Here is a 25,815-nt window from a genome sequence, read left to right as displayed (position 1 = left end):
TAATTGAGTGAAAAAAATATTAGAAGTTGAAGAAACTAACAAACAATGATAAAAGCTATGCTTTTGAAATTATTGTTATGCTGAATATTAATGAATAATAATAGCATAGTGTAACCTGCGTAAGTTGACCACTTGTGAACCATTTATGCAATATTTCAGTAGTCAGCATACATTGCTGATCCACTTATGGAGGAGAGGGGGTGGATAATTTTTTTAATAATTTCATATATAATGTTGCTCTAGTATAGATCCTTTTTCCCCAATATGATAGCCTAACTTTTTCTAAATCTTGCAAAGAAGCATATTTTTCATGTTTTTCATCATGATCATGTTTTTTATCAATTAAAGTAGATAGATAATTACATTAGTAAAAGTAATTAAATTTTTAACATGACTTTAAAAATCTTATTTAGCAAATACATCATGCACTTTTAGAATGGAAATTAACTGCAGAAGGAATAACAATTTGCTACATAATTGCTAAAATGACTAAGATAAAAAAACGAACATACATAATTTTTAGTGATGCTTGCCAGTTATTAATTGTAAATAGTATCTCAAAATATCAATACACAATAACGTATTCCCAATTTATAAATTTAAAAATATATTTATTTCAGCAATTGTAAATTTATTTTATTATCTTCAAAAATATGTTGGTCATAAAAGTCCTTTAATAGCTATTCAAAATAGTCAACTCAGAAAGGACTTTAAGCTAGTTTTAAATGCTATTTCACCAATTCAAAAAAAAAATTATATATATATATATATATATATATATATATATATATATATATATATATATATATATATATATATATATATATATATATATATATATATTATTCCCCATCCACTTATTAAGGGTTTCGTATAGTATTCAACAACACTCTTAAGAAATTTGACTCATTTCAGTAATCAACATACAAGATAGACAGCATTACAGAGGTTTTGCCACCTTTTGAATAAGATAAATTCGGTTCTTGATAGCATGGGTCAATTTACAGATGCATAATCAACTTTTCACATTTCCCTGTAATTTCCTTTCATGGAAATTTAGAATATTTATGATATTAAATTTGTGATTGTAAAAAAAAAACATTAATGATAATATCACATGAAATGTTGAATAAATGTATATACTTGGTGTAATTTGTAATACAATCCACAGGCGTTGCAAACTGGCTCCCCCTGTGTATTTCGTCTCCATAACGTCGTATCAGTAGTTGAACAATTGGAACAGGTCATACCAACTCTACGACTTGTGGTCTGAAACAAATTATAGATAATCAATAAATACACACTCTTTTTAGAGGGAAATCTGAATGCATTAAACTTTAACGAAACGTAGTATGGATAAAAAAATGACCATATAATTTTTTCAAATTTTTTGTTTAAAGTAATTTCTTTAAGCAACTTGAAAATCAGATACTAATATTACATTTAGTGGAAGTTAACTTAATAAAACAAAAGAGAATTAGATTTTTTTACTGTACACAATTGTTATGAATATAATTAAAAAAATTTTAATGTAATATAATATAATATAATATAATATAATATAATATAATATAATATAATATAATATAATATAATATAATATAATATAATATAATATAATATAATATAATATAATATAATATAATATAATATAATATAATATAATATAATATAATATAATATAATATAATATAATATAATATAATATAATATAATATAATATCAAGGTGCTAAATTTTTATTCGCTAGCTCGCCATTGGAGACCAAATATTTAGTGTTTGCGAATAAATTTTGTCTTGTAAAATATTATGCTACCAACTGTCCTATTTTCTCCAGAGTTTATCATGGACAAATACTAAAAATGGCGAGCTTTTCAGACTTTAAGAGGGAGATTAATAAAAATATGATCTAAAATATGGATCACAAAACGACTATGCCATCAGATGTGATGACATCTGCGCATTTTTTTCCAGCCCCTTTTTGGTTTTCATTTCAAAAAAAAAAAAACAAAAAAAAAATGCTAGTAATAATTCTGGTATTTGAATTTATATAAAAGACAAAAAGAAACTATTCGTGTAATTAAATCCAAATTTCCTTAATAAACAAGTGGATATGTTATCAGAGGGGTCAAAATTCAAATTAATACTCTAATCTAGATCAGTTTTTCAATAACATGGACTCATATGCAGAAGAATTTGAACAGTGATGAGTGTTTAACGAGTTTCCTAAATTTACTCCAAATTTTAACATTTCGTACTAGTCTACAGCTTTAGTTTCAATTTTTATGGTTTTCACTGCCAAAGAGTTTGTTAACCATTTACCTGCCGAACTCTTTTTTCATAATGATGAGAGAAGAGCCTTGTGGGAAAAGTTGTAGCACATTTGTGTTTTATATGATCTGTTATTTTATTCACTGAACTAAAAATTTGGCTTAGAACCTGACAATGAAATAATTTCTGAATCAACCATATAAAATTAAACTCAGTGGTTCGACAGTTCAGGGTGGGGCCAAGGCCAACTGTTCCCATCCCAATTTTCTTGACCTTGGACTCTAGGGTGCTGGAGCAGATATTTCGATTGAGTGGTCAGCCGAACTCAGAATCCACAGTGTTTAGTTCCCAAGTATGTTTGAGGAAATGCCAAGTCAACCCTGCCTGGCAAGGGGATAGAACCCCGGATCTGCGACACAAAAGTGCTATACACTCAGCCGCCGGGCGTATCAAATTTACATTTTAATACATTATGGTGGATACGAAAGTCTTACTCTTTCAAGATCAGACTCTCCAATATTTGGAGCTGTTACGAATTGTCATTTTCAGCTGCAGTGAACTAAAGCTGAATTTTTAAGAATTTTATTAGAAATTAAGTATTTATCTGTCTGACCTTTGATGTATCTATTTAAATTATTTGTATTTAGTGGTAGACAAAATTCCTTCAATTCTTGTTTAATAAAATTGTAACACATCGCTCTAACATCTTTTTTTACCACAAGGAAAATATTTTCTGAAACTTTGGTAATTTCATAGCAATTTAGAGAGTCTGTAAGATTGATACTAACAATGAAATAAAAAATTTACCAGTTATTATTTTTTTTAAAAGGGAACAAAAGAGAATACTGGCGTTTAATTGGTTAAACTACATTAGATAAAATTTTAAAAAAATTTCACATTTTTTGTGAAAATAGTTTCGAGCAAATGTTTTAGTCTAGCAAGTAACTTCATACCCATACACTTCATACTTCATCTGAAATTTCATACCCAGATGTTATATAACAATATTACAATGTTACTTTTTATATAATATTTAAATATTTACGAAGATGATAGAAGGGAAAATGTCAATATTGGGCTAGTGTAGATAGCTGGAATAATTAATAATTATGTTATTTATTAGTCAAAATTTTTCTAAAGACTTAGGCAGATTCGTCAAAATGTTTAATAATCCTTAAGCTACATTTAGTTAATTTTAAGAATTGTTTTGCATTTTAAGACTTTTTATTTTAAGAATTAAGAATTATTCTGCAAAATTAATTGCTTTCTTACCTCTTTTATTTAATGTCGATTGTGAATTAATCAAACTTAAATTTTTGCTTACTGTTTCTATTTAAAGTCGATTGCGTATGCTTCGAACTTAATTGTTTACTTACTGTTTTTATTTAAAGTCGATGGCAAACGCAGCGAATTTAAAGACGAAAACAGACCTGTAATTGATTTTGAAATTGAACTAACATGCGCTGCTATCTTGGTTTCACAAGTAAAGGTGCGTTATCAGGAATACTTGCACTATGGTCAAGGAAAAATACCGGTTGTTGCTCTGTCTTTATTTCTCCGAAATATGTTTTAGGTATTATTATTTCTTTTTAAACTCTCATTTCAAGATGTCAGAATGCTTACTTCTTTATTTGCAGAACATAACAAAAAAACCCGTCCTCACCGTTCATAATAGATAAGGCAAAGAGCGAACATTTTTATTTTAAAGTGGATTTAAGATAAGGCACTCTTTGTATGTAATGTTGAAATACACCTAGTTAAAGCCAACAAATTTAGGAAGAGTTTTAGAGATAAGACATCTGGAAAATGGTTTTCAGGTACACAATGTTGACATTTCTTTTTCTTCATTTCATTGAAGATGTGAAATGTTGCGTGTATGAAGGTTATAAAAATGAGTTTTTTACTTTTTCATTTTGGATATGTAAACATTTTATGACTAACAAAAAAAATTTTTAAAGGTGCATTTTTATTTAAAAAAAAAGTTATTCATCTCAGAATTTTTTTTATTGAGGATACGAGTAACAAAATAAAATTCAGACCATATATAAATAAAATAAATGAAACACCACGTGGCATGTAATATTTTTTCCAGCTTTACAAAGACAATGCGATTCTAGTTTTCTTCTTTTTTTTTAAATAAAACCAATGTAATTAGTTACTTATAAAGTTCAATTTAAATATAATAGATAAAAAATTAAACTCTTATGTTGAAATCGAAACCCTGTAGCAAAAATTAATCTAGCCTAGTTTAATTACTTTTGGCATTGATATATTTTAATAAATCTTTAACATCTAATAATTTGAGAGACAAAGCCACGAAAAAGTTAACTAAACTGATATCTCTGATTTCTGAAAATAATGGGAAGATAAAGGTCGAAAGATATTGCACCAATTTATTTAAATAATATTAATGGTGCCATGGGGGCCTCCCAATGAGGAAATCGGGTTCGAAATACAGCGATGGCTGGTCGATTCAAATCCGCACTCGTCTCGCACCGACCACAGTGCTGACGTAAAATATCCTTACTGGTGAATGGATTCTGGGTTAATCTCCTTGCCATAAGGCAAATCACGGGAGGTTTTCGTAGCTCACCCTTAAAAAAATGTCTGGCAATTGAACTTGCCAAAAACTTATATTTGAAGATAGATAATAATCAGGTTGAATATCAATTGGACAATGAAGTTAAATCGCAATTTTATTTATATGTTATTAACATAAAATACTACTTTTATGTTAAAAACCATAAAATAATTTCTGAAAAGCTAGAGCAAATATAGGAAATAATCGTAAAATAATTTGAAAAAAGATAACAGTAAGCAAAACTGTATGGCAAAAAGTAGAATTAGAATTGACAGTTTTAATCTGTTTATGATTTGAGTGGAAAATAAGGAAAAACTGTTTTGTTAAAAACAGCTTCAAACTGTCAAAGATACGGAGAAAGTCTGTAAAAAAACGGGAGTTTTTTGCAATGCATGGTTAACGATTAAAAAGATCTGTATTTATATTTAAATAGTTTTTTTTTCCTGTGAAAAGTATGCTTTTTTCCTATGTAATTTACAGTTATTTTTTTACAGTGTGCTGGTACTTCATACCGTAATTTTTTACAATATCGTAAAGATCAGTGCAATTTAACTAATTACAGTTAATTAAAAAATTGGAGAGCAACTTATTCGGCAGTGCACTATAAATACGCGAAAGAAAATGCCATTAAAATCAAAAAAATTTACTCATTCAAAAATACTATAAATGGGGAAAATAAACCATTTATTTCAATAATTATAATTAATTTTCTAATTCTCTGCATTTAGTCTGGCTCATAAGAAGCTAAAAAAATTTATGTTTTTATCCTCAATGCTTCGTATTGATTTAGAATAAAGACATAAGAATGGTTGTTACTTTACGTTACATCCTTTGGGATAATACACAATAATGAATTATGTCTTACCAGCCTTCTTTGAGGCCTTATAGCACTAGCCCTAGAGGTAATTCCATTTTTGCAGATCCCACAAGCATTACACACATACTGTCCAGTACTGTCTCTTCTCCAAGGAGTACTGTCGGTGGTGCCACACATCGCACACTGATGCTGTATTGCTTCACTGATTCTACCATATTCTGGTGGTGGATCACCTAATTAATAATAGACGAATATAATTTCAGACCCACAATTCATCAATATCAAGATGGAAATAAAGTTAGCAAGGATTAGGTCTGGGAAGCACATTAAATTTAATACGAGATCATGACATTACAAAGTGAGCTCGAAGCTGTGTTTGCCTATTGCCTAGAAACTATAAAGAAAAAATTATTTCTTCGAGAAGTGTTAAATTATATAGTGTTAAACTAAATTGAAGCATTTCATTTTTGATTTTTTTTTTTTAATATCAATTGAAAATTCATAAATTTTTCAATGCCAATTGGAAATACAAACCGTTTTTTTTTTAGAATCGTTATCTCATGCTAAAAATATTTTTCACACAAGTACCTTTTTTTAAAATCAAAATTGTTTCTATCTTGGTACCTTCGGGTGTTATTCCCAAGAATGGGGGATAGGCGAAGTACCGGGTTATTCTTTAATCACTGTCTTTAGTATATAATCTTAAAAACTTTGCAAATCATAAACTAAATATCATTAAGCATTAGATAACGATTTTTAAAACAAAGATAAAAGAAAAATGGCATCGAAATCAGACGATTCACCTTTGAGGAAGGCGGAATTTAAACCACTGTATCCGAGGAAGCAGAAAAGAGTGGATAGACGATTACTTAAAACATTTTTAAATTTATCCGACAATCAAACAGGTTTTGATATTTCTAATCCTTCCTTTCTCTAAAATATATCGTCAGATTTCGATAAAATTTTCCGTTTTCTCCCTCTTTAATATTCATTCGTAACCTTCAACGTGTGTATTTTTTAACTTAATTTTGAAAAGCATTCTAAGAATATGTTTGTCAAGGTTAAAGATTACAAAACACTCTATGTATATCGAAATAATTAAATTTATGAGATGATAAGTATGTAACTTCTCTCTAAAGTTTGGTGTAAATTGAAAAAGCAAGAAGTTAAAAACTGCCATTTATTTAATACATTTAATTTTTATTAATGAAATTCATTTCAATGGGTGAAGTATAAGTTATTAATAAGCGAATTTGAATAATATTTTCACCCATCGAGAGAATAGTAGAAAAAAGTTTTCGACTATATTTTAGCCAAATATTTAAACATTTCAAAGAAAAAATATTTCATAATATTATTCGTATTAAATGATTAAAATAAAATCCAGTACAAAAATATTCAGGATTCATTTATTTTTATTTAAATGGGAGCTAATAAAAATCCGTGTTGCATTTTAAAAAGCGTAAAGCATAAAACAAAATGTATCACTGTTTTCTCCTCCATCAATTTAAGTAAATTTTTGTAAAAATAAATTCGAGGACAAAATAAAAAACAGAGTTCAAAGTATGTTCGCTAAATTGCAGAAATGTTTTTTTCTTCTTTTTTTATAACGATAATTCATAACAAACTAGCAATCAGAATCTTTTTTTTAAAGTAAACCCTCAAGCTATCTGTCTATAATAGATAAACGAAAATAAATAAAAATATTTACCTTTTTTACAAAAAAAGAAATAGGCTTTCCTCACAATTACTGCTTACAAACGTTCTTCAAATCTCTGTTATTTGATTTCGAATGCAATTTAAAGAAAAAAAATCAAAAAAATAATTTTTTAAAGTTTTGTTGGGGGAAGAAACTATACTTAATTATCAATTAATATTAAACAATAGGATTTTTTTTACCACAAATCGTAAATTTATGATAAATGTTTTTGTTAAAAAAACACAAAGAAAATCAGAGAAATTATTTTACAATAGTGAAGTTAATAAATACGTGCATTTTATAAAAGTGTACGTCTGATTGTGATAATTTCATTTTTACTGTATTCCAGTGGATTCTGCTATAGCGTAAACGTTGTAATTTCATTATAATATTGAGATATTGCTTATGAGATTCTGCTTTAGAATTAAAGCTTATGCGCATGTATTTCTTTCTAAGATAAGAACATCTTTCGTTTGAATACTTATTTCCATCATTTGTACTGACAGTTGAAGGCTGAATTAATTTTACTACAATCAGTATTATCAACTTAGTTAGGTATTCTTCATACGACCTTTAATACAAAAAGATTTACTTTGAATTAAATTACTTTTAATAGTATTACCAATTTAGTTTAGAATGTTTATTACTTCTTATTACTTTCTCTGTCATTTTATATTACCATTTGTACTAACGACTTTGTATTAAATAAGTGTTGCTATTAGTATTGCTATTTGTGGCTTGTATTATGATTCTTATGACTGCTACCATTTGTAGTACTTCTACCTGTATTACCAGCTTTCTTTGGAATTCCTTTTCCTACCATTTGTATTCATGGTTTAACGTTGAATTAGTATTGCTAATGACAGTATTACTAGCGTATTTAATTTTTATTTCTATTATTCTTCCCTTTAAATTAATGGCTTAATGTTGATTCATGCGACAATTGCTAGAATTATCATCTTGTTTTACACTTTTAATCACTATAATTTTTGTGCTATCATTGTACAAAAATTCCACATTAAATTCAAGTAAAAAGTAAGGGTGTCGGTACTTTTTACCGTAAATTTTTTTGCAGTGTAACAGCTTACTGTTGAATTCTCACTATTATTCTGTACTAACGGCTTACTGCTGAATTTCTACTATTGTTTAGTATGAACAGCTTACTGTTGAGCTTTTAGTATTATTCGGTACTAACAACTTACTGTTAAATTCTTACTATTATTTAGTACTAGCAGTTTACTACTGAATTCTTACTATTGTTTGGTAACTAAGAGCCTACTGATGAATTCTTACTATTATTTGGTACTAACAGCTTACTGTTGAATTCTTACTGTTATTTGGTACTAGCTTACTATTTAATTTTTATTTTCATTTGGCAGTAACGTCCAACTGCTAAATTCTTACTATTATTCAGTACTAAAAGCATACTTTTGAATTTTTACTACTATTTGGTACTAACGGCTTACTATATTGAGATCTTCTGCCATCTTGTAGGTACGAAGATGTAGTCATAGAAGGTAAAGTCGACCAAGCATTCTCTGCTGACGTCAGTAAGTAAGGTGAGCTTACGTAACTGCTATAACTGCCCCTTCCATTAGCGCTCACTTCATTATTCTCTAAAATGGGGCTTCCCAAGCCTGAATAAGTGCCTGCGTTGTTATTGTTAAGAGCGCCCCACATGGGAAGAGTGCTAGCATAGTTCACCTCTTGTGAAGGATGTTGAAAAATTGGGCTGTATACAACACTTTGTGGAGATATGGCTCTGGGATTGTCACTTTCATAAGCTGTAATAAAAAAAAATAGTTGATCGGAATTTTGTAAAGAATATTAGTAAAATTAACATTGTTGACAAAGCAATGTTAATTTTACTAATATTTTTACTAACATCATTAACAGAACATTATTAGACATTATTAAAAACAATAAAATTAGCATAAATTTATCATATCTCAAACTTGATGAAATGTGGCAATACCTAAAGTTCAGTAACCATTAATTAAGTGGAATCAAGTGATTTGTCTCTCCCATGGTAAAACTTCAATGTAGTTCGCTTCTTCAACAAAAAAAAAGGCTTTTTTTTTAAATTTTTTAAATAAAAGTATAAAAGTTGTAAAATTTTGTATCGAAAAAGAAAAATCAAGATCTAAAAATGAAAAAAAAGGTAAATAAACAGCCTAACTAAAGGAACATTAGAAAAAGAGTTGTAAAATTGATTCAATAGTATCACAGAATTAAAATAAACTAATTTAACGGGCATTAAAGACATTGACTATTAACTTAGTCGAAATATCAACAAATCAAAATTTTAAAAACCATCTCTTCTGTTAAAATGTACGAAAAAATAACAATTAAAAACTAAATAAAAATTCTTTGAAAATTGATTGTGTATTATCTGTGAAAATATTACTTTAAAAGGGGTTTAGAAACTGACTATAAACAAGTGTTAAGAATTCGGAAAAAAAAACAATTCGGGTTACATAAAAATGAAAACAAAAAAAATATTCAAAAACAATTTAATAAGTTACCCAAAAATGACGTCTATTTTTACATTCAACTTTTTTTTAAATTGTACTTTATTTTAAATTTATATATAGGACAAGTTAAATATGCTCAAATAAATCACAATTTTTTTCAAAAAGGAAGCTTGAATTCCAGTGAAATACTCGATGTAAATTATGGAAAGCGTCTGTGTTTTCTACGATTTATCTGAGAAAACTTAGTCACAATAATAGTTTTATTTTTATTAAAAACAAACTGAGTTGTTAAAAGGTGTGTGCTGTGCGGTATTTTCTTTAGCATTCATTTATAAAAAATTGTTAATAGGATGTAGTATTGTCAGCAATTTTCAAATTTTGTTATTTACAAGTAGAGGAAAACTTAAGCAATTTTCTACGGGTTTTATTTACAAAGCAGGAAAAACCTGAGCAATTTTCTACTAGTTTTATTTACAAAGCAGTTTTCTAATGGTTCACAAAGCAGGAAAAACTTAAGCCAGTTAACAGTATTTATGAACATTTTGTAATTTAGAACCATGCCTAAGCTTAAATAATAAAATCCTCGTTCTTTAAATACCATCAGCAATTAAATTGATCAATCAATAGAGCTTTAATTATTAAAAAACCATGTTAACCATTTATCCATCGTTTCCATTGAGTATTTCACATTTTATTAGTTCCTATTTGTTGTATGTTATTGTGCATTTGGTGTTTAGTGTATTATTAATTCTTTCTTATTAAATATTTTACCAATAAAACAGAAATAATTAGAGCAAATAAAACAAAACTTAGTCAAATGTGAAAAGAATTTACAATTTTACAGCATTATTTAACCAATTATGATGTTAACACTGCATTTATATTTTTATTTGTATTCATCAATCAAAAAAAAATTAGTTTGAATGTTATTATCAGGGCTCGGACGTTGATGATTCATGTATTTCTTTATATTTTTTTATATAATTTTTTATGAATTTTGAATGATATTTTTTATTTTAAAAGTATTTTGATTACCAATTAAGCTCTTCTTTATTATTTATTATAAGCTATGCACTGAATCTTGTTATTTTAAATAACTTCCAATTACAAGTTTTGATGTTGAACAGATATTTTCAAAATGCTTTTAGAAACAAGGCATTCTCTCAATTTTAAGAATTTTAAAAAACATTTAATAATACAGTGCATTTATCATGCCCTTGAATCTTTTATTCTAAAAATTATGTTCATGCTCGAAAAATTACTAAATTCTTATTATTTATTTATATTTTATTTTTTCATAAATTACACATTTATTTTTATTGTTTTCTCATTTTTTTAAACTTAATTATGAATATAAGATTAACAATCGTTCGTGAAGAAAAGTAATATTAAGTTTGCTTCGAAACATTTTTAGGGTACTATTTCTCAATTTCACGTCATTTTGATGATTTTAAGAGGGTTTTTTTTCACATTTTTAAGGTTTTTTTTAAAGAAATTTTAGGTCTTCAACTTCCTATCCCTTGTTATTACTACAATTCGATGATAGTCTTGTTAATAAACCAAATATTACATAATTTTCAATTGTCTGATCAGCACTGCGAAAAATTCCAGCATAAAGTACCAGCATCCTGGGTGCATCATTCATAAAATCCATTTTTACAGCAAAATATTATACATTAATTTTTATTTAATTGCAGTGATCTAGTGATTTTACCGTAATTATTACTGTAAAAATTACGGCATATCACATTTTCTGTTCCGTAACATGTTCCTGTAAAAATGGATTTTACGGTTCGGACGTTGATCCGGATACTTCGGAACCGGATACTAGTGTACAGGCACCCCGAGTAACGGTACTTTTTACCGTATTTTGATTCGGGAATTTTAACAGTAAACATGCTCATTTTATTGATCATTGATTTTTATTTAATTTCTGTTTAACTTTGTCTTGTTTGGTAAGAGAGAGAAAAAAAATAAATAAGATTTCTTACCATGGACCATTTGTACATTTTCGTAACAGGGAGCACTTTTCAAATAACTATAGGGAGATGTTGATCCACCAGGAGTAGATGAAGTCGGTGTCGGACTATAACTTCCAACATAACTGACGCCATACTGTCCCATAAAGCCATTATTGTCTCCTAGAGTTTGATATACTAATTGTTCTCCAGCTTGTGTGTGATCAGGACTTAGAGTTTTGAGACCTCGAATGACTGTCATTGGCTCCCCCGATGACTCCACGGCAGCTGAATAGGCAATTTGGATAGCATCGGCCGTGTGATGTACGATGGGACTGCCGGCAGGTGATCTTGATCCCCGCCGGCCCGATGTCGGGGAAGCATCTTCTGTAGAATCGCAGTGTTGTGAGTTTTGACTCAGATCTTCTGTAGATCGGGAATGATGCTGCTGGGGTGGGGTCGGTAATGGTGGGGGAGGTGTTTCGGACCAGGGAACGGATATTCCCGCCATGTTTTACCTGCAAATCAAAAAGAGGGGGGAAATTAAATATTGCCTTTTTTTTTGTTGAAGTATCACTTAACAACGCTAGTTTACAATGGTTTGCAACTAAAATAGATAACCGTTATTGTAAATAATTCATTTTCAAATAATATTATAAATTAAAATAGTTTTTATTTCAATGTTAATTTATTGAATGGCTTAAAAAACAAAAGATTAGTATTTGACTAAGGACGACTAAATAAAAAATAAAAGCTTAGTATTTGACTTTGGAAACATATTCATGCCATGTTTCACAAACAAGTCAAAGAAAACTAAAATTTAAACATTGTTTCTCTTTTAAAGTATTACTTTGCACCACTGGCTTACATGGATTTACAACTAAAATTAATGATCGTTATTGTAAATAATTCAATTTTAAATTCGATAATAAATTAAAATAGTTATTTTAAATGTTAATTTAGGGAAGACCTTAAAAAAATAAAAGCGTAGTGTTTGATTTTTGGAATATATATTCCCACCATGTTTCACCAGCAAATGAAAAAATATAATTAAAAAAATATTGTTTTTCAGTTAGAGTATTATTTTACGCCACTGGCTAAGAATGATTTGCAACTAAAATTATTAATCGTTATTGCAAATAATTGAATTTTAAATGAGATAATAAATTAAAATAGTTGTTATTTCAATTTTATTTTATTTAATGGCCATAAAGACTTAAAGAAATAAAAATTTAGTGTTTGATTAAAAACGAGTAAAATAGTGAAAGCTTAATATTTGACTGAAAACGCTAAAAAAAAAGTAATAAAAGTAAAATAGTAAAAATAGAATAAAAAAAGTTTGATATTTGACTATGGGAATAGATATTCCCGCTCTGTTTCACCTGCAAATAAAAACAAAAAAATTAACCTTTTTTTTAAAAAAATTTAATAATAGTTTAAATGATTTACCATTAAAATAAATATTCATTATTGTAAATAATTCAATTTTAAATAATCGAATATATTAAAATTATTGTTGTTTCAACGTTAATTTATTTTATAGCTTCTAAAAGCATAAAAGCTCAAGTTTTTGGCTAATTAAATAATTTTTAATTGCAATTGTCTTTTTGAGCATATTTAGCCTAGCAAGATTTTTTTTTACCCTTTTCCTTTTTTCTTAACCTATTAAAATTAATGAATCGAAATTGTGTTTTGAGGATTGCTAACTAGAGAGGAAGACCACACACGAAGATTCGAATGTAGATCCTATTTATTAGAAGTAAAGTAGACCACATTTATGTGTTGTAATATACATAACTACATTTATGAAAAATAATCGACCTTATTTATGAACAAATTATGAACACATTTACTATGTTACACATTATGATCACATTTATATGGATCCTATTTGTTTCAATAAATATGGAAAACATAGATAAATACTAATGCGGACTACATTTATGGGTATAAATGCACATTATTAAACAATTCATGTTTAGCATTTTGATTTAAATTTATACACTTTTTATGTATAAATGCAAATATTAAAATTTTCTTATTTGTAATTGAATAAAAAAATGCCATAGTTGAATAAAAAAATGCTTTGGAAATAAAAGATTGAATGAAATATTAAAACAAATACGCAACACACTAACAATTAAACATTAGATTCAATCTCCTTCTAAAAATCCTACCTCTTATTATTTAAAATATAAGTTTTTTATACAGTTTAAGAACGAAACAGAAAGATTTTAGTTCTAGATGTAGACAAGTGAGCATTTCTACGCTTTAGGGAGTAAACAAAAAAGCAAATACGGGCACAAATGATTTCTGAAATGATTTGTATTGAATCAAAATCAAGAGTAAAATATTAACTTTTATCAATAGCAATAATTTTTTTAAAAAGTTTTATAATTTATTCAAATTTCGTTCATTGAGTTATGTATATGTGCAGAAACTTTAAGAACTTTCTGTCTAATTTTTTCAGGTAGTTATATTTTTGTTTCATACTAAATTATTTTTACACTTTTTTTTACCCTTAACTTCTCATTAAAATACACTAAACGATTCTTTAAAACCTTTTGCAGTATTTTTATCATTCGTTACGAGAAAAAAAAACTTGGTTTGTCTAATTTTATCTGCTAGTTCTCTTGATTTTTGCTCGTATTAAATTATTTTTGGGAAATTTTTTACACTTAATTCTTTATTGAAATGCCCTTAGATATATGCTACAATAACTAGGGCTAAATATTTTATGCATTTATTGAAATGCCCTTAGATATATGCTACAATAACTAGGACTAAATATTTTATGCATTTATTGAAATGCCCTTAGATACATGCAACAATAACTAGAACTAAATATTTTATGCACTATCTAAATTCAAATCTTTCCTTTGAACTTCTAATATTTCCTAAAAATTCACAGTTTTGATACCATAGCAACGAAACTGAAAATCAAAAAGTAAATTATGACATATTTTTAGGAATTTTGAAGGTCATAATAGGTAAGTGCGAACTCTGTTCCATTGTTAACATACATTCAATTCCAGTTTGCATTAGCTTTGCTTTCCTTTCGAATGTTCGATAACGCATTTGACACATCATCCGATACGGAGTATTATCTATTGTCTCAATTTCAGCTCCCAATTTGTAAAGATAGGTCAATTTGCGTTAAACAGTGAAGTGGTCTATATTTGCTTAATCCCAAGATTTCACAATAACTATTTAATACAATGTGCTCAATGAAGTTCATATTTTTCCTTTCTTAAGGTGCTACATTTGTCTAATCCAATCTATATTGTGCACACAAAAAATCTACATTTATTTGAAGCTCATCGAGATTTAGCCTTTTTTAATAATGTATTTTGTAATCTTGACATTTAATCTCAATGTATATTCTATTTAATAAACATAGAATCGTTTAAAAAATATATGCTTTTTAGTATAAAATCTAAAATTGTATTTAATTTAGAAATATGGATAAAAAAAATGTGGGTTTTTGTACACATTCCATAATCTATTAAATAAAGACGAATTCCATGGAAAGGGAAAATATTGGTTTACCGTAACATATACCGAAAATCCACATTTACCTTTTACCTTGATTTTTAAATTTAATACAATTTATAATATGTGCAATAAAAATTTTATTTTACCTTTCTATTAAGATTCCATATTTGTTAAGATCACATGTTTGTATGTGTAAAAAAAGCCGTCAATATTTTCTTTTTCAAAGGAATTCATCTTTATTTAATATATTATGTAATGTGTACAAAAACCCAAATTTTTTTATCCACATTTCTGAATTGCATTCAATTTTAGATTGTATACCAAAAAACATAAGTTTTTTTTCACATGATTCTATGTTTATTTAATACAATATACAATGAGATAAAATGTCAAGATTTACCTATGCCTAAGATTCAACGTTATTAATTATAATACATAACGTTTGCAAAAAAGTTATGTTTTCTCTTTCTCAACATTTTATCGTTTATTTAATGTAAATAACTAGGACTAGCAATTTGGATTGTGAACAAGCACGGATATCTATATACGAATAAACGAATATCTATAATCAATATTTTACTTTTATTTAATACAATTTATATTATGTACGTTTTTTTAAAATGCTTAATGGAGAACACTAAAGGAATATTTTCAAAAAGTTATTGATTTTTATTATTATTATTGATTGCATATAAGGAATACTCGAGAGCATTTTGTGACATTGACAGCTATTTTTTTTCTTCAGAAAAACATCTTTAAGTTGAATTTTCATGTTAATTTACATTATTTACGTAAAATCATAAATAAAAAAATTAAATTAAAAATACTAAAGTGTAATTTGAAATTATTTTATCGAAATTTTTTTTAAGCATGGTGAAATTTAACCATTTTAAACGCTTGAATTTGTTTAAATGAAAATAAATTTAAAAAATAATATAAAATATTGAAGCATTTATTAATAAAATTTTCTTTATTTATTTTTTTCTCTTTTTGGATAAATGTAACGACCTTGAACCAGATATGAAGAATCAATTTTCCATTTTACGTAATTAATTTTACAGCGCAAGTGTTTGCAAATAACTTTTATAAATTTATGGAGTTAAAAAGAATGATAAAAATAAGTATCCAAGCACGCATCTGGGATAAGATTTTACAATCTTTAAAATTGTTTTTCTATAAAATTTGTGGGTTTAAAAAACTAATTGACGCAGCGACAAGTACATTGTCGGAAATTTCTCGGAAAAAAATGGTTAAATAATAATTTATTTAATTGTTATTTTACCATATTTAAACGAAACAGTCAAATAACCATAAATACTTTTATATTCAAATTGTTATCTGTGAGAAAAAAATCTTATTAACAACTTTTAAATAATACAGTTAAACAACCAGAATTTTATCGCACCATCTAGGCCCACCTAATGAGGCCACTTAATTCCTTGCAGTTGGTTACATGTTATAGCCCAGAGGGATAATCTATAACTGACAGATCGGTGGTGTGAGTCCGAGTGTAGACACCACACTGTTACCTTCATTCCCTTCAAACCATGAAGAGTTTCCAGCGCTATTAGAATACGATGCTCTCATTTGCGCATAGATGGCAGCACCCTAAAACTACTTAACGCGAAAAAATCTAGTATTACCCATTTCTAGACTATTTCATTTCTTACGATAATTGAAACAGCCAGATAAACAAATTAAACCACATTCCACTTTTATTTGAAGGGGGAAAAAATCGCAACTTAGCCTAATCCAATGTTCATTACCAAACAAAAATTCTAGCTCCAATGACCAAATAAACTTTTTTACGGTTTGGAAACCATGATAGTTATAAATGGATTTTTTAGAAAAACATACAGTTTTTTTCACGTTTTCTTAACCCTTCTAGTTGTAAGCGATGTCAAAACCGTAAAGGTGAAAAATGTTCGTTACCGTAAACTTTACGGTTTATCTGATGGGCAGACTACTCCCGATTATTTTACCGTAATTTTAGAAAGAAAATTCCAACAGTGTACTTTTATACATTAGAAACAGAAACAAGTGAAATATATTTGAAACAAATATTAAAATATTATAAACATTTATTACACAAAAACATCATTTTAATTATATTTTTTTGCAGAAATTATGATTAGAAGTAGCTTTAATCTATTATCAATATTATCTCTTCTTTATCTCTTTCTCTCCACCTACATTAATTAATATACAAATTGTTTTTTAAATAATCCTCACCTATAATAAAATTAAATACCTATCATCAGACAAATCTGCAAATGAATGTATATCTAATTCATAATCATTAATAATTATTAATATTAGATTAATGATTCTTTCATATATAATTCAAATTAATTTTTTAAAATTATTTTGGATTTGTTAAACAATGAGAGTTTTCATTCCACCTCTTAACTTCACACCAAAAATCACCATGAAAGCGATTACTTTTCATATTTAATCAAAATTATCATATATAACCCTTAAATTTATAACGTTGCTGTTCAAATACTCTTAAAATTTATTTTTAGTAACTGCTTGAACGATGAATATAATATAAGATTTAGGTTATTTTTTGTGTTTTAGTAATTGTTTTTAATGATCACCAAGTTAAGAGATTTTTAAAATATAACAAAATCTTTCACTTTAATTCTTTCTGTATTTTTTTAATGAGGTGAATTCAATTATCTTAAGTGTTTTGGAGTTTTATTTTTTGAAGTATAAATCGTATTTTTATACATATCTGTACAAAAAGAGAGGTAAAAAAATAATTATTCACTAAAAGTTATTTCGATTTCGAATTTAAATTTAATGCAAAATAAAGAAGAAATTTGGGGAAATGTTTGCTACCAAACAATTAAATTTTTATTTTTAAGAACAATCAGAAGGGAATGAAAGTGTGAAGTTAACTTGATTTGGTAATATGCATAGGCAGAATTATTAGGAAATGCAATAATGTTCAATTAAGTAAATATACTTATTAGAAAATGAAAAACATCTTGTGCACTATACCTAAGCAGCGTTTTCACTTTGTTCAGGTGTTAATTTTTTCAACTACTTCTACTTTTTAATTCTGTTTAATATTAGTTATTTTATTCTCAATCAAATCGATGGTGCCAGAACAAATTTGTATGATGAACAATTTGTGTGATGTTGAAGAACAATGTTCAATGATGAACAAAGGAAAACATTGTTCATTGAACAATGTTTTCCTGATATTTTAGAGAATATTATCAATGTTGAAATTCTTTTCATAGTTGCTAGGTCAATTTTGAGTAATATTCAAATATTTGATAGCTTATCTGATCAAAGCACAAGCAAGTGTAGTCTTACAACTATCAAAAATATAATAATATCATATATAGTTCATTAAGGAGCGAGATTTGGAAGAATCACATTTAAGAGAATATCATGTTAGAACGAAGAAAAAAAAGGGAAGAAGAAGAAAGAAGTAATGAAAATTCTATCTGAAGATTTAAAATTAACTCTCAGGGCAAAGACTCTGACTCTGACAGATCATTATAAAAAATTATAATAGCATGTAAAGCTTATTTGAGAGTTAAATACGTTAAAAGACATTAGACTTGTTGCATTGTTGAAATAACTGCAACTGAAGCTGCAACTAAATATTTGAATGATTTTATAGATAAATGCAAATATAAATGGAAATAATCAGTTGATTGTTTGAAATTTTAAAAAAATGTATTCAAAATAAATCTAAAAAACAAAAAACTGCATCTCACCGTTTGAAGCTGCCTGATACTGATGAGTTTTGTCCCTATTTCTTAAAATGTTTTTTTTTTTTTGGAGAACGTTTTCACATTTTTTGGAAACTGCCATAAGGAATTATTGCTTAATTAATAGATGTATATAACTTAATCAATAGATGTCGTATATTTAGCGAATCAGCATTTTATGTAAAATATACATAATGCAGTACATATATGCTGCATAAGTTCAGCTATCACTCTTCATATTGTGCATTAAATGAATGGGTTTTATTGGAAAATATGTGCATCCGGAACCAAGAAGGATATATAAAAACAAGCACAGGTTTATTTTATTATGTTACGTATTGCAAATGTTTGAAATAAAGGTGGTTGGCTGTTAGGGGTGCTAAGATGTGGAGAGGAGAATTTAGATCGTAAAACGATTAGTCAGAGAAGGCGGTTTTATGGTAGAGCAAGAAGAAAAGATCATAAAATAAATGAAAGAGGAACAAACAAAGAAAAAAGGAGCTGTGAGTGTTCTATAAAAAATACGAGAATTGTAAATCAAAAAAAATAGTAATTACTGGAATTAAAAAAGAAATAGTTTACAAATCTTATAATTCCTCCACATTACCTTTGTATACAGAAAATTTCGAATGTTTTGAACCATAACATAATTTAAATTTGCTGCAACCTTAATATGGCGCTAAGTTACACCATATTACTGTACTTCCTTTTCTTGCTGGCATGGCAATATGGTTCATCTTTAATGGAAATATGGTTAGTGTTCACACCCTATGAAAGTTGCAGCAAATTTATTACGTATTATTAAAATGTACTGTTATTTGTAAGTAAAATGTTTGCAAATTTTTGTAAAACATATTCGATAATTTATATTTTTATTTCTTGTGTAAAGCATAAAGTAAAATAGTAAGCACGCTTAAAATAGTTAAAGGGCGTAAAACCTAAACAGCTATACAATTCCTATAATAAGATCCATCTTTCTATTGTACATTTTAAGGAACAAACAGAACCTATTATAACAGAATGTATTTTCAGTTTGTTATGATCGAAAAGTAAATAAATAAGTAAAATATTTTTAATTTTTATAAAAAAATTTTTATTGTGTGCAATTAATTTATTTAAATTAGTGTAATTAATAACTAGGATGAACTGTGAATAATAATTAGGATGATATTTGAAGATACAATATCGAATTATCAACAATTTATGCAGATAAAATGTAATAAAAATATATTATTTATGGTTTTCACTTTTTTAGACACGTTTGTAATATATTGTGAAAAGGGTTTTTTTAAATTGGGCAAACATGTATGAAAATAGTTCCTAGACAAATAATAGTCGAATTTGTAAACCCCATGTATTCAAAGTAGAAACAGCATGTACTCCTTTTTGAGAAAAACGCATAGTTTCAAAATAGTTGGAGAGAGAGAAATGAATGAGAGAGATGTTTGATGGCTGTCGACAGAATTCGAACTAAGGACCTCCGAATCCTAAATAGGATGCTCTTACCACCATAGTTGTACTACCCAATCCAAAGCGAGTTATGAAGCTTTATATGGTGAGTACCTCAATGGACATACTATTTTACCATTTCAATATTACAAAGGTTACAATTTGAAAAATATTATCCCATTAGCTTAGTCAGGAGAACGGGACTTTTAATTCCACTTTTTGCTTATTCCGCTTTATCTTAATAACTTTTATGCAAATGAAATATATAACGCTTTCTAACTCTCCCTGGACTGAGTTTTACAACTATGGTAGTTACAGCATCCAGGTCATTGGTTAGAATCCTCCCGATAGCAAATGAACACACATTTCGCCTCCACATAACTTTTAAACATGCTGTTTCTCTAAATCTAAAGCAACAACCAAAATTGTACTAACCCTAACATTGCAAATTCAAATAAGATAATAAACCCTATTCCAGTGTTCTTTAGTAATTGCAAATTCTATAATAAAACCTATTCTAGTGTTATTGCAGAAAATTCTAGTGTTATTTGATACAGTTTAAAAAGGAATAAAAAATATTTTTAAAAAAAGGTTTGATTTTTTTCAAATTTTTTTTAAATGGGATTCTGAATTAATACAAAGTTCGTAACTTAAAATATAGGGATCTATAATTAAATTACAACAACTGTCGAGCTATATCGATGTTCTTTAATTCTTATATTAAACTTAAAACAACAACATAAAGACTCATTAAGCACTTCAATGATATACAGCTATTTTGGCGCCGTGAACTAAGATATTCCGCAGAGATGTACTTTTATTTACAAAATTAAGGAAATATAGTGGCACTTATCGAAAATACCAACTATATAAGTTCTATAAAAGCAAAGTAGTCTTGCTTTGCTTTCTTTTGGATACTCTTCATGAGTTGTAGTCTACTCATGAAGAGTATCCAGTGCCCGGCACTCCCCAATTTGTGACCCTGCGCTATTAGAATACGACACTCTCATTCACGCATTGATGGCAGCAACATGAAGCTACTAAACTATCTCCAATGTCCATTTAAGTTTCTTTTTTATGGTTTTGAAATCATATTAGTTGTAAACGGTTTAAAAACAGTAAAGGTAAAAAATTGTTCTTTACCGTAAACTTTAGGGTTAATTAGGTGGACAGTCTACTGCCGGTCATTTCACCATAGATTTAGAAATAAAAATTTAGCAGCGTAGGGAGTTAATTATAGGATTCTATCGGATAATATGTAAGGTCAGTGGAATCGGAATGTAGTAAGTAGGGTTCGTATGGACATTAAAAATGTTAAAACGTGTTTTCAATATTGCAAGAAAAGAAGCTGTGGATTTATTTTTATTAGCTTTCATCTTAAAATTACAGAACTAAATAATGAAACCGAAAGCAAACCATTAATGAAACCAAGCATTTCGTAACTTGATTTATTCATTTGAAAATATTGATCTTGGTAGTGAATACGAATTTACTAAAATATATCTTATTTTCTTGCTTTTTCTAACAACTTTTACATTTTATAAGGACCCTATGGTCTCTATATACACATTAATAAAAAGTGGTAATCACTCCTTGATTTTTTGTGACCTTCTCTCCTAAATTTGAATGATGAGATGGCCGTCGAATTTATAGCCTTAAGCCACTACTATATTATTTAGCTTTTTACTCAGGGACAAAGATTGGACTATATATTTGCCTTGAAGGTCCAACTAGTCAAAAAGAAATATAACCCTACATATTGAAAAACAACAAGTACTGAATCCACAGAAAGTATTTGACCCTAAATAAAATAAATATTGGAATTTTACATACTCTTTGTTGTCCTGAAAAGCAACGCTTTGTGTAAGTTGATAAACAAGCGAAATTGCTTCCTGTGAAATAGGATCTGCTACAATATATTAACAGATATCGGGGATATTTAAACTGACCATCTCTCTTCTAGGTCATCTAACCTAGATTTACCCTATAAATTTCCTGACGTGAAGTTTAAAAACAAACCGACAAACAAGCATATATAAAGTACAAAGCTCAATACGTTTTATTGAATGCACGTTAAAGCGGGACGCAATTTTAGAAAATTATTCTCGATACACAGAACAAATCTAAATAAAGACAGAAAAAAAAGACTATTTTTTAGCAAATATTTGACAAATTTCTCAAAATATTTTTACAATTAAATCATTGTTTGGGCAAAATATTCTACATCCAACTTCAAGTTGGTCATTTATAGTTTATGCAATCAAACATAAACATGTGAAATCACCGGTTAATAATATGCTTTTACAATACATAATGTCCGTAAATTCATGGTGTACTTTGGCCTGGTCACAGGTAAAAGGGCACAAGGACTTTATGGGCACACTACTACATGGTATCAAAACTGTCTGAGGTTATACTGTACTCCTCTTAGCATGGACTACTATTAGCAGTGAAACCATGCAGCATATTTCTTTTCGATTTATTGACTTTCTTTTTTGCTTAATAAATACTTTATCCTGACATGGATTGTGAAAATTTTAAAGTAAATAAATAAATAAAAATAAAAAACAATTTAAAACATACCTGTAATTTTAGAGGAGAGTTATTTGCTCGATGATCTATTCGAGCAAGTGAACATGAACTTGCACGGATAAAAGTATCTCAGTTTTCTCTCATTATCTGATCCTTTTTAGTTGTAAAAGCTCCTGTTAATTTTTTTAAGTAAAATATTTAAGACTTAATGACTGATCAATGGTCAGAACCCTCAACAACGAGATATTACGGTATTTTTTAATTGCAGATGCTTAATTGCAAATAGCTGAAATGTCGATCTAGATAAATGGGCGTCTTTTAATTAAGCGGACGTTGTTCTGGACAGTAGATTTTGTTTTATTTGTTGACTCTTAGTACGTATTTTTGTAAAAACCATTAAAAATTAAGATACATTTTTATAAATATTTTTCCAGCGAAATTATAAAATGGGTTTATATGATTTTAAGATAAACTGTTTAAAATTTGCTCAACTAAGCAAGGACTGGTATGGACAAGCTCCGTCTAAATAAATAACTTATTATGACTTATCGTCAAAAACAATCTGTAGTGGCTTTAAACATATTACTCTGAAATGTGTTGCTTTAATCTGAAAGACATGATATTCGTCTACTCAGGTTAGCACAAAAGCTCGCAGGCAAATGTGATTCAGATCCACACAAGTGCATCACCTATTTATTCTTATCCTCCTAAGTTTTCTTAAAAGCATTTAAGCCTACATCAGTTGACCAGTGGTCATAGGCCTTCAACAGTGAAATTTAAAAATATTGATCTGAAACATACCTGTAATCTCTGAGGCATGATGTATTCGCTTTAAAAATGTGCCGTCCAGTATTTGTATTTTTGCAAATGATGGCGGCTGTACGTCAAAGATGGTGGTATAAATTCAGCTTTCACCTAACTGAATTCGATGGCGCGAAACTCATTATTACCCTTTATTAATGAACGAATATTATGTGGAAGACTCTTTTTAATGTCGAAGATTGTGTGATATAAAAGCTTTAAAAGTTTGGACAGTCTTGTAAATATTAGACGCTAGATAAGATGTGGATAACTTTTCGTATCAGCTAGGCAACGCTGATTATAATTTCGAAACTGTATAGAAAGGCCCTAGATTAGAAGACAACTTCTGGGTGGCCATTGCTGTTCTACCCTAATCTGAGGTTGCTGATTATCCGTATCAGTACGAGTAGGCAGGAAACCATATTCTTACCTATCTGCAATTAGGACAATTTTCAGCACTTTCAGAGTTCCTCGGATATTCCTGGTCACTGCTGCCAACTCGGACACAGCAATAAATTTCTACAGATCGAACGACGACTTTCGAGACTTAAGATTTGGGAAAGGGAAGCTAAAGGGAAAACTTTTTCAATATGGTGGTATTTGCGAAACAACTTACGGTGATGTCATTTTCAAGCCTCCCCGGTTGGTTCCTGTTGTCACGTGAAAGCAAACAATGCCTATCAGGGCTGAGGTGGACTATGATCCCCTTTTTAGCGTACTTGTTTTAGTCTCTATGGTGACATTAGATAAGACTTGCAGACTATTTCGCGACTGAAGAAAACGGTTCTTTTCCAAAAGAGGTGTGTATGTGTACTTTCAGTTGAAGTACCAGCTGGGCGATTCAGTCTTCTCATTGTTTAAACGAAATTGTTTGTTTTCTTATTAACGTTAAAAGAAATAATGGAAAAGTCTCATTCCGGCGGGGAAATGTTTCCTTCGATTTTTTTTTGTTCAGAATTATTTCTCAAAACAGTATAAACATTTCAAATCTGCAGAAATTTTAGTTTATGCACAAAAATATTAATTACAAATTTGTAAGAGGAATTTACAATATATATATATATATATATATATATATATATATATATATATATATATATATATATATATATATATATATATATATATATATATATATATATATATATATATATATATATATATATATATATATATATATATATATATATATATATATATATATATATATATAATTTTTTTTCTTTTAAAAATTGAATAAGAAAAGACTATCTATTTTAAACACTAGTAGTCTGAACTCATCTTTATTACCTAAATATATGATACAAATAGTTTTTCCGCTCGACATTTAACAAGAAACTTTTCACTTAAAACGCTTCACTTTTCACTGAAACTTAAAACGGATGTATGAAATTTTAAACATAATTTTATTTTTATGAAAAAAAAAATTTTTTGAAAAAAAAATTATTGTTCAAAAATCTAGTAATAGTCACAAATATAACTAATAAAAAACCTCATATTTATTGAAAGAATACTTTTGTTTTCTTGGTGCTGAATTTCGATAAAATAACGATGCTTTTTATGGCGTTACACTGCAAAAGATTCCGGATCAAATTCATTCCGGTATTAAGCACCGACACTTCTGGTTTATCATCATTAAAATCCGTTTTACCGTAATATAAATTTTTTGCCGTAAACTATTATACCGTAATTTTTACAGTAATATTTACCGTAAAATCACAGAATCACTTTAATTAAATAAATATTATGTAATAATTAATTTTGTTCCACAACATAATCTAGTGAAAAAGGATTTTATGACAAAAAATACCGCCACCCTGAGTTCCGATTCTTTATACTAAAGTTTAATCAAGAATTTTTTTACAGTATACGGGTGTTTTCTACTTCAATTAGTTTTTAAGCATTTGATTTGTTTAGTCTTAAATTTCATATCGAATATAAGATACTCTACAGTTGCAAAATTTAAGCATTAAATTACCTTTACCTGAAAACACAAAATAAATTCATC

At 28.0% G+C, this 25,815-nt stretch overlaps 1 protein-coding gene across 4 annotated transcripts in view; it reads right to left on the bottom strand.

Annotated features, from left to right (window-relative positions):
- The window catches only part of LOC107456131 (uncharacterized), a 36,565-nt gene extending 12,002 nt beyond the window's left edge, over window positions 1-24,563 (bottom strand). The window contains exons 1-5 of one of the 4 annotated variants that reach the window (XM_087167941.1): window positions 24,424-24,563; window positions 11,833-12,317; window positions 8,834-9,151; window positions 5,717-5,901; window positions 1,144-1,269 (exon numbers count right to left, since the gene is read on the bottom strand). In XM_087167941.1, coding sequence (XP_087024067.1) covers window positions 1,144-1,269; window positions 5,717-5,901; window positions 8,834-9,151; window positions 11,833-12,310 — 1,107 coding nt within the window. In that variant the 5' untranslated portion in view covers window positions 12,311-12,317; window positions 24,424-24,563. Of the gene's footprint in view, window positions 1-1,143; window positions 1,270-5,716; window positions 5,902-8,833; window positions 9,152-11,832; window positions 12,318-23,057; window positions 23,773-23,807; window positions 24,165-24,237 lie in introns of those variants that run through there. The other 3 variants (XM_087167938.1, XM_087167939.1, XM_087167940.1) reach the window with 3 other exon arrangements.
- Between the last annotated feature and the right edge of the window lie 1,252 nt (window positions 24,564-25,815).

This window comes from Parasteatoda tepidariorum, chromosome 7 (assembly GCF_982258835.1).
Source record: "Parasteatoda tepidariorum strain Cologne lab strain chromosome 7, Ptep-v5.0, whole genome shotgun sequence".
Taxonomy (NCBI): domain Eukaryota; kingdom Metazoa; phylum Arthropoda; class Arachnida; order Araneae; family Theridiidae; genus Parasteatoda; species Parasteatoda tepidariorum.
Note: the sequence above shows the minus strand (reverse complement) of the source record. Positions and strands in the feature narration are given on the sequence as shown.